The sequence below is a fragment of the Melospiza melodia genome, chromosome 1 (assembly GCF_035770615.1).
Source record: "Melospiza melodia melodia isolate bMelMel2 chromosome 1, bMelMel2.pri, whole genome shotgun sequence".
Lineage (NCBI taxonomy): Eukaryota > Metazoa > Chordata > Aves > Passeriformes > Passerellidae > Melospiza > Melospiza melodia.
In genome coordinates, this window is record NC_086194.1 from 84109688 (window position 1) to 84125580 (window position 15893).

At 42.5% G+C, this 15893-nt stretch overlaps 1 protein-coding gene and 1 long non-coding RNA gene across 2 annotated transcripts in view; one reads left to right on the plus strand and one right to left on the minus strand.

The window, feature by feature from the left end:
• LOC134420221 (uncharacterized) overlaps nt 1-15893 on the minus strand; it is a 47745-nt gene that overhangs the window by 1687 nt on the left and 30165 nt on the right. Inside the window, exon 2 of the long non-coding RNA XR_010028281.1 lies at nt 1495-1627. This is a non-coding gene — a long non-coding RNA (uncharacterized LOC134420221). The remainder of the gene's footprint in view (nt 1-1494; nt 1628-15893) is intronic.
• On the plus strand, nt 1266-15721 carry CD83 (CD83 molecule). Its single transcript, XM_063160140.1, has 5 exons — nt 1266-1392; nt 1508-1638; nt 11808-12024; nt 12133-12236; nt 13997-15721. The coding sequence occupies exons 1-5, from the start codon at nt 1350-1352 to the stop codon at nt 14153-14155; spliced, it is 654 nt and encodes a 217-aa protein (XP_063016210.1). The 5' UTR covers nt 1266-1349; the 3' UTR covers nt 14156-15721.

Here is a 15893-nt window from a genome sequence, read left to right on the forward strand (position 1 = left end):
AAAAATAAAGCTTAGAGCCGATTATATTTACCATTATGGTCAATGAAGATAGAAACAAAAAGCTTTAAAAATAAGTGGGCTATTTCAACAGTGAGGCCCCCATGAAATTGCTGTTTGACTTTCTTCACAGAACCAGAGTGGAGTTTCCAAAAGTGTTTCCCACCCACAGCATTTACTCATCTGAGTAGGACTCTGAGTAGGACTTTAGCATGGTGAGGACTTGTCAAACTGACTTCTCCTCACAAAGTTTTCTAGAGGTGATTTGGATTTAGGATGCCCAGACTGGAGTGGCTTCCATAACCCTGGTTTTCAAAAGGGGCTGACCATCCATTCTCCACCCATCAAATCTTAACCCCCTTCTCCTAAATAGCTTCTCTCCATCATGATCTCAGTAGCCTAAAGACAGCAGCCACAAGCGTTTTCCAAAAATAACATCAGCAACTTTCGGTTTCAGGATTTGTAAATGCTTCTGTAATCGACCTTGGACTTCCTCAAGAATTCTCAAGGGGTAAACAGCTCTCACAGATCACAGGGAAAGGATTTCCCCTCCCCCTCCAGATATCTAGAGGGGATGTCCAAATGGTTCCTCTTCTGGGAGCTGCCTTGACTTTTTCCAAGATGAAATTTTCCAGCATATAATTTGTAAAGTTATGTCACTCCAGATGCCTTTTTTTTGTCTTGAAAATGACAAAATATGCCGAGAAGAGATAAAGTTCTACCTCATGTGTGCCTACCTGCAGAGTTAAATGTGTAACTCTACCGAAACACAGTTTGTTTGGCTCAGCCATGCTGATAATTCCTGTTTTGCCCCAAGTTGAAGTGTTCCCGTGGTGCTGTGACCTGAGGTCTTAAATGTGGTTTCAGAAATGTCACATCATGAGGCCAACCTTTGCAAACAATTCTAACCTGTGCTGTTAGAACTGCAGAGAGAAGGCTGAGAGGGGATTTTGAGCTGGCAAGCCCTTTCCCCTGACATTTTGTCACTCAAGAGAGATTCACTGAGTGCTGGTTTTGATGGCCTTCACACCAACCCACAGCGCCCCTCGGTCAGACCTAACTCTGTTCAGATCAGTACAGAGGGGGAGAAAAAGTGAAAAAAGGGAGATGAGTTCCTACCACTGCAAGTGCTTGCAGAAATGGGAGTGACCTCACAGATTTAGGGGGAGGAGCCTTGGCTCATACTTGCAGGGATTTTCCCTATGACGAAATCCTCAAGATAAGTCTGGGGGATTCCCCAGTCTGCCTCCAGAAATATCACTCTAGAAGCAGCCCCAGCTTCACTCTGCTCTCACAGCCCATCCTGCAGAGAGGCACGCTGTTGCTGCTCTGTCATCTGAAGCACAAAAGCCATGTCTTTGGGAGTCTCTGCTCTGCTCATCATCCTGTGCAATGGTAAGTGGGCAGCTCTGCAATTTTCCTTCTTTCATCTTTGTTTTGAAGGGATATTTTTGGGGAAGGATTGTGTAAGCAATCTCTTTTAAAGGTGATGTGTACCTGTGCTTTGCAGTTTGGTGCTTGATCCGTGGGACTTCTGTGATGATCCCAGATGTTGCTGTGAGGTGTGCTGAGGACGTGGTGCTGCCCTGTAAAGCTCTTCAGGACTCCTCAATCTCCTACCAGACAGCGTCTTGGTATAAAGTAAGAAAAATGTCTAAGTTACTTGAGCAGTCTGCTTTGCTTTCCTACCTGATACTGGCTTGTCTTGTACAAAATGAGTTGTTTTCTGCAGAGGAATCCTCCCATTAGTGCAGCAGAGAGAAGGCAGCACTGCAAATCTTTGAGCTGACCATGGGGAACAGGCCTTTTCTGTGTCACTGGAAATGGGCTATTTGAGCATGATTCCCTGAATTGCTCTTGGCCTGCTTTTCTATCTAATTATTGCTGGCTTCTGTGGATCAAAATTCAGGTGATGCCCCATGTACAACCTGCCAAATACTACTCCAAAGAGGAGTCTTCCAGGATTTTTTTCAAAGCAAAAAAATGGCATTTAAGCCTCTCAACATCAGTGATGTTGCTCTTGTTTAATCCCCTGAAAACAGGAGAGGATTTTTTCTTTGAAATAGAAGAACTGAAAAAGTACTCGCTATTCTTTAGGAAGATTTGACTAGTGGGGTGGGCATAAGGGCAGAGTGTGAGCAGAAGGCAGATGGAGAGCTAGAAATTCTGAGTTATCTCTTTGCAGTCATGAAGTAAAAATTGCATCTTGACTGCTCTGATTCAGAGTTTCTGTCTCCAGAGCAGGAGAGCCCTGCTGTGTACAAGAGGGGTTACAGGAATCAATCAGCTAATGGGTAGAAAAGTCCCACTCAACATTACCAAGATGAAATTTCTAAGAGAGGTAGAATTGCCCAGTGGTGGAGGAGGTGGCTGTTGACTGTACAGCACCGTAAATTTGCACCTCAGTGCAGAGCTTCAGCTTATGGCGTGAGCCAAATTAACGGGGAAAAAAGGGAAGGTTTTGTTCTCCTCCATTCCCCCCTCCCAGCCATACACTCCTGCTGCTTATCATGGGCCACTCCTGGTGGTTCCATGCTAAGCAGCAGGAGTGTATGGCTGGGAGTGTTGTTACCTCTTGTTGCCTGTTAAGTCAGCTCTCGGTTGATTGTTATAATAGTGGAAAATCAAACTGTGAATAAACATTTTGTGGGTTACAGAGTTGAATTACTTTCCCATGTGATGGTAGAGCAATGGAAGGGAAGAGGAAAAAACCTTATTTATGGGTGTTGAAAACCGTTAATTTATCTCTGCCGGAACCTGAAGCCACAGCCTTGGCTTCTCAGCAGTTCAGTCAGATTCAGTTTTAAACTCATTTCCTACAGTAACCAACAAACAGTGTTTGCCATTAGATACAGCTTCTGAGGTTGAAACTTGCAATGCACCTGACTTTCATTGCTGGTACAACAGTGAGCATCTGCCTACAGACCAGATGGCAACTGCACCTCACAGGAGCTGTTGTGAACATCTGACTGCCAACCCACCAAGTGCAGCATCTTCTTCCAAACTGTTGAACAAAGCACAGGTGGTAAACAGAGAGGAGGGAATAATGCTTTCGGTTGAATTTTACTATGGGATTTGGAATATGAGTCAACTTATTAATTTTTTGTTTTCTGCCTCAAAAACTCGATAAGGATATATATTTTCCATCCAGATATGTGCTAATTATTGAAGGCTCCCTTTCTCCCAGTGTCTGGGAAGGGCAGAGAGCCATGGAAGGCAAACCATGCCATCTGGTGGACCTGGAGGAGTTGAGAAGTGATAGGGGGTCGGGAGGAATAAACAGAGAGGCTGACTGGACCCCAGAATAGTCTCCCCCATAGCAGTGTTGGAAGTTAACAAAAACAAAAACAGGCTGAAGTGTGGGGATACTCCAGAAGCATGTGCTTCTCCAAGTTCAGTGGGACCTGGGAGAGCCAAGCAGTAAACAGAAGCCAAAAGCCATTCCCTGATGAAGAAGTACAAGGAAAGCCTATAAACCCAATTCTGTGTTGCCTCGTAGCTCTTTGCAGTTCCACCTGGACACAAAATGACTGCACATACACAGGAGGATGGTATTTGATGATGCCTTTTGTGGGGGCCCTCTCTGGTGCTGCTTCCCCTTGCAGCAGTCATGCTGTCACAGTCTAGACTACCACTGCATGTCCCCTGCCCTGTCCCTATATCCCTCACTCCCTCCATGCTCTCCGTGCTCTTCCTGCTTCAGCTGCTTGGCTCAGGAAAAGACTGGTTTTCCAGTGTCCAGCATGACAGAACCTCGCACTTATTTTCTCTGCTGACACAAAAAGTAGCAAAAGTCTGGCTATTGTCAGCTCTTGGCACAGTCCTCAGGGGCTGATGGCACCAGCCATGTGTGGATGGCAGTCCTCTGTCTGCTTGTCCCATGAGAGAGATGGGAAGTGGGGGCAGGCAGGAGGTGACGCCAGCCCAAGCCACAGTCGCAGCCATATTAGGAAAAGCAGAGCTCCAAATCCAAAAAGCCTGACTCTCCATGGGGAAAAGCAATCTAGGCTCAGTGTGTTGTGCTGAACAAGCAACACCTCTGCTTATGGGGCTGGCTAAATCAGCAGCAGCTTGGAGATATTTCTCCTCCCCTCTCTACACTTTGGCTCCGTGCTGCTGTCCCCACTCAACACTGCAAAGGAGGGTGAGGGAATGGTGGAGTGTGGCTGGGCTACCCAACACAGGTAATTACTCTGTTATTTAAAAACAACTACTGAAGGATTAATCAATAAACACCACATATAACCCCAAAGGACTAATTAAAAGGTAATTCCAACAAATTGTATGAAATTTCAGGCTGTAAAGTTCAAGCAGCTGTTAGGTGAAATCTTTTGTATGAGGTCACTTTGAACTGTGAAGTAAATGCAAGCAATTAACCTTTGCTTCTGCTGCTTTAAAAAATGATGGTGGCAATGTTATGGTGCTGCTTGTGCAGCTGTTTGCACAGGGTGGATATTATGTGAGCAAACCACTCCCTCCCACGGGCACCTCTGTGTGCTCAGACCAAAGAAGGGCCAGTTTGTTACAATCTGCTAAAAAAAAAAGGTTATAATTTAAAAGTATTTGCTGTATAGAGAAGTAATTTTATAATGGAGTTAATATTCTGGTGTCAAAATCCAACTGGGTGTAAAAAAAGGTTTGCATTCAATTCCTTTGCTTTTGCTAATGTCTCATACTGCAAAAAAAAGGCATGGATGTGTTTGACCTGCTGTGCATCAAAGATTATTGGAGCTAATTATCCTCATGCAGGAAGTCACCTGTGTAAGTAGATCTGTGCAGAATCAGGACCACAGTCAGTCAGCTCAGACAAAATGATTTTTACTCAAAACTATATGAAGTAAGCTGGCTGAACACACTGGGGAGAATGTAGAGCACCAAGTCCTCTTCCAGCCTGGTGCAGCTCTCCTTCCATTCAATATGAGGCCATGGAAAAGAATTTGTAATTATGACAGTCTTAAAGTGTGGTATGTTTTTAGGAGTGCTGGGTAGCCTCCATGCCATAAACCCATATATGAGCAGTGTGGAAGTTTGCCAGCTGAGAACTGAAAACTAGGTCTTTTTTGCCTAAGCACTGGGAATTGTCTATGGAAATAGACAATTTGAATCTCTACAGCCCACCTACTGGACAAGAATCTGAGTAATAAAACTTTACTTACCTTTCTGCCTCGTAGGGCTATTGATTGCTGAATAGTTTCTCTTTGTGAAGTGCATTGAAAATGAGAACCACTTCATAGACCCTCATAATTATCACTTTATATCCAGTTTGAAAATCAAGTTTAAACACACACAAATGAAGTCCCAGTAGTTATTACACTATTTTCTTCATGTGATAGCCAGAAGAATCCTAATCTAAAATAAATCTTGAGGATAAGAAAAGAAATTTGTGCTTCAGTGGAGAGAAATCTGTTAACTTTATAGCACTTCCTTAAAAAATATAATATCATGGCAGAATAAGAGGGGGAACTCATATTACAAAACAAGAATAAACAGTTTAGCCATATCATATTGACTGCACCTTCCTTCAAAGGAAACTACTTTTGCTAAAAGTGCATAGCTGTGATATATTAGCTTAGGTAAATATTTGCTAAATTACTTCAGCCGAATTTCTAACCTACGCAAAGAAATGCAGTCCAATGCTTCTCAGACATCTATTCATCCCCAAGTAGCTTCTTCACATCAATGATTTAGACAGGAAGGGACCAGTGGAAATGATTTCATGACCAAAACAATTCTTTTGTCTGACATGAGCTAAGGCTGGATGCCCTTAGCTAAAAAAAAGAAAATCAAACTACGGCCAAATCAACTAAACAATAGTTTAGTGTTTAGTCTGTGTGAGTGAGTCAAAGGGCTTTTCCAGCTGGCTCATGTGTCACACATAGTTCCTTCACTGTTGTTTTGGGGTTGGGTTTTGGATTTTCTTTCCTCATCTCCCCTCTGTTCCCCCCCGCCTTTTTACAGCACGCTCAAAGTTCACTCACATGTGCCCACAATTTTTATGTCTGTTATTTTCAAATTTAACTTTGGTATCTCTACATGACACTGTATAGGAACCATATGGATGCACCATTAGCACTAATCAAATGTGGAAGCATTTTTTTGTGCTGAAAAATACACCTATTAAGCAGTTTCAGCTCAGTTGTGTTTCATTATATGTTGGCTATTGGGCATTGCCAGAATTCTATATATTTTGCTTCAGAAAATAAATTCCTTCTGGCCTAATGTAGATTTTTAGCTCTCTATAGCAGTCAGAAATTTCAACTTGGCCATTTTGCCTGGTATGATTTTAAACAAAACCATTTTTGCAATTATCTCACCCTCACCAGAAAATAATTGGATGTTAATATGTTCCACCTTTAAACTGACATCAGTTTTGGAACTCAAAAATTTTTGCTGAAATAAAAATTTTCTTTTATTGGAAAAGCAGTTTATATTGGCACTTTGATTTACCTGGAAGACAGTGCACCACTTTAGTGTGGGAAAAGTTTGATGAGAAAAGTTATTTAATGAGAGCAGAGAACATGAGTTAATGTGAGAACTGCTCGCCTGCGCGTGTTCATGATAAAATTAAATATTAATTGATTAGTTGGGTGCAAGCACTACAGCAGGGGTGAATTGCCATTTTTAGGGTATTGCCATGTAATGCTGAAGCAGTTTTCAAAACAATAGCTAAAACCTAGCCAGCTAGAACTCAGCAAAATGCTCCTCCTCATTCCATCACCTTGTTTTTAGTTCTCTGAAAAAGAAACATTTGCTGAAGGGCACTTGAATTTTGGGGTCCTAATTATTCTACCTATTTTCCATAATTCATACAGTCAGAGAACAGAAATATATCAGCTCAGTTGTATTTTCAATCAAACATATCCCATTTTAATATCCACTGTTCTTACCAAAAAGCTCCAGGCTAGGAGAAACTTAATAGGAGTCAGTCAATTGACTAGAGAGTACCTATGGGTAAATCACAACCTCTTTAGAACACATGTTTCTAGGATTTTGAGAAGTAGAATAATTTTCAATTAAACTCACTAAAACCTGACAACTAGAGCTCCTCAAGGCTTTGTCCAGTTTAGTCTTGAATATCTCAAAGGCTGGAAATTCCACACCCTCTCTGGGCAGCCCATTCCAGTGTTCAACCACCCCTACAGTAAAAAGGGGTTTTCTTTTGCTTAAGTGGAATTTCCTGAATTTCAGCCCGTGCCCATTACCTCTTTTCTTGCCTCTGAAGGCCACTGAGAAGAGTCTGCCTTCAGTTTCTCTAGCCCCCTGTTAATCAGGTTGAATCAATACTGATAAGATGATCCTGAGCCTGGTCTCTTCCAGGCTGAACCATCTCTTCCACCTTTTGCTCGTGTCAGGTTCTCCAAGATATTATCCATCTTTGTGCCCCTTCACTGGACTCCCTCGGATCTGTCTTGCCCTGGGGGCCCAGCACTGAGCCCAGCACTCCAGGATGTGTCTCAGCAGGGACTGAACAGAGGCTAAGGACCACCTCACTTCAGGCTCTGCTGAAGATATTCTGCCAGGTGATCTTTGAGTCTGCCACAGACATTGCTGAAGGACAGTACATTAAATATAAACTCACATTTCTTCTTTTTAAAAATTTTCTTAATGCCTAATTTTATGCAGATAGGCAGAATTACTTTGCCATAAAGTCCCTCAGCAAAATTCTGGGGGAATTAACCCCCAGCAGACTGCATGCCAACAAGGCCATTTTTGTGAAAATAGATTTAGTAGAATTTTCTACCTGTCCCCACACAAGTCATCATTTGCCTTTTGAATTTTGGTAAATCCATTAGCAGCAAACATGGGAGCAGGAATATGCTCCTTTTCTCCTCCATTTGGAGATGGGGAGCAGGGGAAGCTGGTATGATGCATTTTGTTCAGCAGTGAGGTGCAAGGGACATGAAACACAAATGAAACGTGAGAAGAAAAGATTTTTTTTCACTGATTAAAGCAGAGGATGGTCCCTACACAAGTGGATTGCTGTCTCTGGCAGTGCTTGCTTTGATCCTGCTAAGCTTGTGTGGAATTAATTAGGTAAAACCCCCAGCATTTACCTTGGGCTGTGGTATCACCTGGAGGACACTTGGCACGAATTAGAGCTGGTTTATCATAGAAGCTTGAGCTGCAAAATGATGTGTCCAGTGAGAGAGTCTGCCAAGTAATTCACAGGAGGTGGCAAGCAAAGTGGCATTTTTGTAATTTTAGTTAGGTTTGGGGTGGGAAAGAGGTTATCTTGAATAGAGCAAGAGGCAGAACAATGACCTTACTGAACATCTCATGGACTTCCTTTTATACAGCTGGGATATGAGGATGCACTCTGCAAATTTGCTCAGATGTTTACTTGCTATGTAGAGAATTTAAAAAGGGAGGGGGCGTTTTGTTTTGTTTTGTTTTGTTTTGTTTTGTTTTCTATAAGATAACAGGAGATAAGATTGCTGTGGAAAAAGGCTTGGTTCAGGCATCAGAGAAAAGGTTGCTGTGACCTCTGAGTAGGGGCAGATGCACTGCCTGCACAGGCTGGAAAAATGCCACCAGATGTCTCTGCAGCCTAAAAAATGTTGGGATGCTGCTGGGCACACAGCACGCCTGCAGACTGCCTTGCCTGCCCTCGCCCTTCAGTAAAGAGGAGATTTAATGGAGGAAGAACGGCGTGCAAACCCTGAATTAAACCCACACATGACCCCTTCCTCCTCCTCCTCCTCCCCAAACTCAAGGATCACAACCCCCATGTGGGTCGCCAGTGGTTTCACAGCAAGTGAGGGAGCCAGATTAGGCCACAAAGTAACTTTTTCTTCTTGTTTTGGGGAAAAACATGTTGTTAGTGCAGTTTCATGACACCACTTTGCCTTACACAGAGCATGTCTAGGGCAAAATTCTGACAGTCCTGTCTGCAGTGTCGCCATCATTGTGCTTGCAGCTGCAGCCAAGCACCTTAAAAAGCTTTGGAGGCAATAATCAATCCTAGCCCTCACTGTTCCCATGAAATAGGAAAGTTCAATCATTTACCCAAAATCTCACTTGGAATAAGTGCACGGTCAGGCATGGACTTAATTGAGTTCTCCCTTTTAGGAGCAGTGCTGATTGCAATTGCATACAGAAAGATCAAAGTGTTTTCTCATTCCCAGATCTCAGCCACAAGAATCACACCACCATTTACCGCCCAGGACACCAGTTATTTATGCTGCCAGTAAATGAAAGGAAGAAACAAAACCAAAAATCCCTAAACAAATCTAATTTTTTGTGCATAGCTCAGACCTCCTATCTGCAATTTAGGGCAATGCAAAGGGTAGTCAGGCTGGTTCCTTTTATTGCCCTGTGGGCAGTTTTACATTTCACTGAGGAAGGGGGTGGTAAGGGAAGGGAGAGTGGCAAAAATTAGATCTGAGGGAGGTCAACTATATCCACTTAGCTGCTATTGACCTAGTTGTAATCCGAGCTGAGCCCAGCCTGGGTATTGGAATTCTCTGGCCACATCTCTGACAATGTGCAAGGCCTGAAAATACCTAAATCCCTGTAGCACTGTGAAGTACCTGGGGCCTGAAAACCACCATACATACTGCTTGTCTTGTCGCTGCTTTGGGAGGAGTGTAGTAAGAAAGAGAAGCTGGAGTAAATTTACTAGGGGATTAAGAGGAAGATTCTTCCCTCTTTCTGGGTAAAGTGTGGAAAGCCCCAGGAAATTACTGCTCTGTGTTTCAGTTGAAGCACTGAAAAACCCAAAACCTTTCTGAGAAAGAATCTTTACAATTAAGGAAATTTTGTGCTTTAGTCTCATTCCTCAGTTCCTGAAAAGTTCCCCAATTTGCAGCTTGTTTTGCACCACTTTAGGCTACAAAAATAGCAATGTTGAAGGGAGTATCAGACCCTTACTTCTCTCCAGACTCCCGAGTGTGCTTTCCTCCTGCAAAGACATGAAAGGGAAACCAGATACTCCTAGCCTCAGTATGAGAAAGTTGTGTTAATTTTAATAGCTTACAGTGTAACTGTTATACCCCAATGCAGTAGCTATGCTGATAGAAAGTAAGCACCAACATATGACCCAAAAATGTGTCTATTAAAATAATAATAATAAAAAGCCTTGGCTTACATTAGTTATACATTTGGCTGAAATGCTGAGCCTTGGACTCATGAGCTGGCTCTGGCTCTGCTGGTCCACAGAAAGATTGAATTCATTACTTGGGAAGCCTTTATGGAGGGCATGCTGCCTCGAATCCCAGGGAGCAACTTGGATGAATAAGAATGGACACAGGCTAATTCAAACCCTTCTTCCACCTTTCAAATCAACTTAGTGATTTCTCTCTTCTTTGTGGTTCCCAGCCAATTGTCATTTTCAGTGCATCCTATCGCCCTGCAGTACGAACTGTTCTGGGAATACACTTCATTCCTCCAGCAGCCTCTCAGCAATGCCAAGGAATGTAGCTCTTCTGGTTACAATTAAGAAATTCAACACACAAATGCTCCCCAAGTGCACCAGAACCTGCTTGTGACCTTCACACAACTGAATCTGAAGGAGTCAAAGCAATTTTTTGTTCCTTGGTTCCAGTCACGAGAGGAAGGGAGGGAAGCGGGGTTGGGGGAAACCTCCATTCCTCCAGAGAGGCAGCATGGTTTCAGGGGTCAGCTACATAAAAACTGGCACAGGAAAGTGCAGTTTCCACGGCTGCGTTCCCACAGGGAGCTCTGGGCTGCGGAGCCACTGGGAGGATGCCAGTGCTTGGCAGAGCCCTCGTGCAGTGGCACACTTGCTGGGTCAGCAGGTTTAATTGTCACCACGGCATGGCAGAAGGTGTGCTGGCAGCAGTGGAGCCTCCCTGCCTGCTGCCGTGCTCGCCTGGGCAGGACCACTGCTAAGCACCGGGGTAGGGCTGCGTTTGCTGCCTCTGCTCCATCCCCATGGACTGTGTCCCTCGGTCTGAACTCCCCTGGGGCCTCTGTATGGGCCCACTGAGAGCAGGCTCTGCCTTCTGTCATGTTGCTGTCCAGGTGTGAGGGGGTACCAGCCGCTGGTTTTTCTGGGTCTGGATTGAAGGCACTTGAGACAGTAATTCATGTTTGGACTCAAGTGTTTATTATTTCTTATCAGTAAAACAGTCTCATTACTGTGAGTTTGGCAGCTTTTCATTAGCAAGGCACAAAATGGCTAACAGTCTCTTGTTACAAGGTCTTTTAAGACTAAATTATCCAATTAAGAATTGACACCTAGATTATTTTCCCTTTTAACCCAATAACTGAACCCTGAAATCATGCAATGCAGACTTTTCTGTCCAATTACAAAATGCCACCCAAACCCACGAAGAGGAAGGAAGAAGCATGAAGAAGAAACCCAGGAGAACACCCTGTGCCTTCCATCTTGCTTCCATCCTCAACATACTAAAAATCCCAAAACCTACATTTCTCACCAAGTGACACACCTACACTACTCTCTATAATCTATTTCACACTTTTGTGGGTTCTAGTTAATCTTGAAGTCTAGGAAAGTTTCTCCATGAATAAGGGTCAAAGTCAGTGCACTCCAGAGCAGACAGAGAAATATTCCCGGTTCCCTGGGTTTCCACACAGGTGAGGCAGCTTAAGAAGTTATTACAGAATAGTTCCGTAATTCCTATTTATAGATAGAGTCCATTTAAGCAAAACCCCGTATACTGTTGGATTGCAAGCATGAACATATTAAATGGATTTGTGGTTGTGCTTCCTCCTGCCTCTCTTCAGGCTCTGCATTTTCAGCCATAAGCCGTCTTTAAAATTTTCTTTACCCTAAAACTGAGGATGACAGTGTTGCTCAAGAAGAGAAATACATTTGTGTTTTCCAGATGGCTGGAGACAGCGAAGGAATAGCATGGGAAGTCCTTGATATGGAATCTCATTTTCCACAAGAAGCTGGGGGGTCCTTGGAGCTCTCCAATGACACCTCCTTTTCACTGAGGATCAGAAATGCGACCGGCCAAAGCAGCGGGACGTACAAGTGCACTCTGGGGGAGCAGAACGGAGAACGCAATCTGAGCAGCACAGTCACGTTAAAAGTAACAGGTACAGTGCACAGCTTTGACTGTCCCATGCTCCATGGCAAGAAGGTAACAGTTTTAAAATATTTTACAAACACCAGATCAATATAACCCATATTGCTTTACATTTTAGGTTGCCCTGGAATAGAAGAGGACAAACTAAAAAAATACAAAAGCGAGCTCTTCATGCTGACTTGCCTTGGGATTTTTTATTTGCTGCTCATCTTCTTTACTTGTGTAAGTAATTATCTTTCTCATAAGCAAAGCAACAATACCAACCAAAATACCCTCACTCATTTTCTTTGCTAGAAAGATGAGCAAAGAACAGCTGGTCTGAAGTTGGTGTCTGTACTTAATTTATTGTTAAACTCAGCTACACAAGGATGGAGTTCCAAAGAGAGCAAACTGCACTCTGATCTAACTCGGTTTAAACTCAAACTATCAATTATTTTCCTGCACTCTCACTGCTTATTTCTGCTTCCAGTTACTCTGTGTAAACTACTTATCAGTTTAAGGGTATGGCAATAGGTTTTCTGGTTTAGTACCTGGGAACAGCATTTGTCCAAGATGGAGGCACAGACAAGCCCTTCCCCACCTGTGGAATTACTTTGTATGGTGGCATGATGGACATGTCCAAATCCTTTTTGCCAAATCCAAATTGCTTTTTGCCTCAGTTTCCACACTGGTAAATTGGTGTCAACCCCATTTCAGATGAGCATTTTTGTGAAGTCATGTCTTTCTTGTTGAACAGACACTTTAAAATACATGGAGAAAAATCTAATTGGGGAGTTTATCCACACCTTTACTGCTGGATGGTAGTTCTGGGAAAGGAAGGGAGAGAAGGTACTTGGGAAGCTCACTCCACAGAAGAAAAACTATGCTTTGGGTGCAGTGGCAGTGAAGTCACCTGGCTCAGAGGTAGCAGGAATCTTGGGCACCAGTACAGTGCATCACTGGCTGCATTTGTAATAAAAACAAAACCAGAACCAGCCCCAGAATTTTGGGAGGTCAGATTTAACTTTTGCTGCCTGTTTCAGACTTGCCTCCTTGTTTTGCTCCTCAGCAGATGAATCATAACTGTTGATCAGAGTGTATCTAATTAGCTGTGCTAAATGTAGCTTTCCATGTATCTTCAGGGAGCAATTAAATTTATGCCTGTCTCTTTTTTAGATTGACAATTCTGTCAGTAATTTGTGCCATTCAGACGAAAGTTTGATGAGATAAATCTTGTAGGAATTTGTTAGGATGGAAGCATGAAAGCAAGGATATCACTCAGAAGAGACAGATGCCTCATGTTCTTCTCAGTGTCCTGAAAGAATTTCAGATCTCTACAGAAATCTCTCCTCCCCTTACAAAAAATAACCAGTCCCAGTTTTGGTGGTGCAGTTATAAAAAGCAGGGCTGTGTAGTGAAGATAACTCTCGCTCTGGTGGAATTACGTGTATCTTACTTTTGGGTGAGGCCCCGTCTCAGATATCAACCTAGCTTTCATCAAAATTTAATATTGACCTGATCTCACAAGTGAGGTGCATTATTTAAAATGCTTGTTAAGTTCTTACAGCCTGCCTTGTCCTCTTCTTTAGTGAAGATTGTGCCTTATCTCCACCAAACTCAACAGCAGCATTCACTTTAGAACTGGTTGGCAGGACTGGGGCTTTACTTTGACAATTTGATGAAAATATTTCAGGCACTGGCTTGCATTGAAGGCAGGTGGAAGCACACTTGCAATAGCTTGATGCAAGGCCTGTTGAGATGAAAATGTGAATCAAATATAAAGTTTCTTTTTTGACTGAGGCTTTTGTCCTATAAAGTTAATTGATTTAGCAAGAAACAGCAGCTTTTATTGGTACTGGGTGCTTCCAGTGACAAACAAATGGGAAAGGTGTAATCAGCTAGGGTTAGCAAAGAGAAAAAGGAAAATCTTCAAAAGTTTTTTTTCTAATTGCCTTTCATAGGAATTCTCAGTTTTAAGCTTTCCTTTGTGTTTTCTCTTTTAGACATGTCTAAGAAAAGAGAGTATGTCTCCCAATTACCAAAAAACCAGACCAGATATGAAGCACATGCTTACCCTCATCAATGTACGTGAAATAACAACTTTCCAGCATTTAAACAGCGACAGCACTTGCAAAAATGAGTTTACTTCAAGTTCTGTCTAAGCTGAAGTTGATGGCACTGTGGACTCATCAGTAAACACAAGCTGGATGGCTGAGTGGTATGGAGAGGAAATAAATTATAATATTTATGGTCTCTTCAGAGATTATATGATGATAATATGGTCTCTTCACAACAGCCTGAAAGTACAGGTACCTTGTCAGTGATCTGCTTGTGCTGGACAAGCCTTCGACAATCACTTATGCACTACGGTAACTTTTGAGAGTTAGTCAGCTAAAAAATACCTTTACAGCTACACAACACGTTACAATGCTGTTATGAGGTTTGCATCAACTTTATTTCACTCTGCTGTGAAGCCCTCCTTTTCTGAGCAAGAATATGCTTCTAACATGAAGACTGAGTTGTAGGGAGGCCATGGCTGTGCAAAGCCAGCGGATGAAGCTCTTCACTGGACTGATATCTCCCACCTTTCTGAAGCAAACACAGCAGGTGCTGTGGTATGAAAAGAAACGTGTGCAGGCCTGTCTCTGATCTGAGCATGATCCTGGATGGAGTTCTTTTGCTGCAAATGAGATGTAATGCATCATGTGATGTTCAAGTAGGCTGAAGAGGTAACTTCATGCACTTGCACTGGAAGGATCAAAGCAACATTCACTCTTAAATCTTAGAGTGACAGACAGACTGAAAAGGAAGATTTTCTCGAAATCTTTCTGGACTGAATGGACTTTTTATTTCAGCAGGAAAAATAGGGATGTATTTTTCAGATTAATCTATAAGAAGCTTTAATGAGACTGTTAATATCAAATAAGAATGAAGAAGACTGTGATATTAAGGACATGTAAAGATGATTTATTATGTGGTTTACAGAACATGGAGCCAAACACAAGCAACATTTATGTCAGTCAAGTTACACGAGTGAGGACCAAAGCCATGACTTGGAAGAAGTCAACCAACCATGTCTTTGGGATGTACTAAGTTAGCTATGAAATACAGGAATGGAAGATGGGACATATGAGCTTTTGGTGTTGGCAGTGTATGTATGCGAAAAAAGGGCATGAGAAAAGCTGAACTTGGGCACACCATGAAGAGGAGAGAAGATTTGTTCTTTTGGGCCAAACTGCAAGTGATCCTAGGCTCTGAATCCAAGGAACCTTCCTCTATTGGATTGCTAGTGCGGAAGGTGAAGGAAGAGGATCTAAAGTGACTGTGGTTCATGCCATAATGTCAGAATTGAGCCCAAGCATCACAACTTGCACACCCTGAGGAGCACAGTCTTAAAAAAATACTTCAAGAACTGACCAGCAAAATTAGAATTTTTAATGCAGTTTGGAATTCCAGACTGTCCAGGTAGACAAAAAGATCTTTCTGTAATCCTTTGACTAATTTTGAAGTGTTGATGGGAAGAAAGCTGTACATTACTCAGCACTGGCTCTGGGAGCAGGGTAGATGTCTGCATTGCTGGAGTCCAAGAGGCTCCTGACCAGAATGACTTATAGTTACAAGGGATACGCAAATTGCCTAAAACATAGTAAAGTAATTCCACATTGCCTTTTTTTTCTGCAATTTTTACATTTAAATGTGTGCAAGATACTTGAAATAAAAATTCAGAGATAACCTACCATTTGGTTTTGTGTGCTACATTTGGCAAATAAACCCCGGAAAACTCTGTATCAATTGCATTTTATTTTACAACTAGCATAATTACATCAAATAAAGTAGAGATGTGATTCAGCCTCTTCTGCAGGAAAAAAAACATGTATGTGTGTATAACTGATTAAGCAA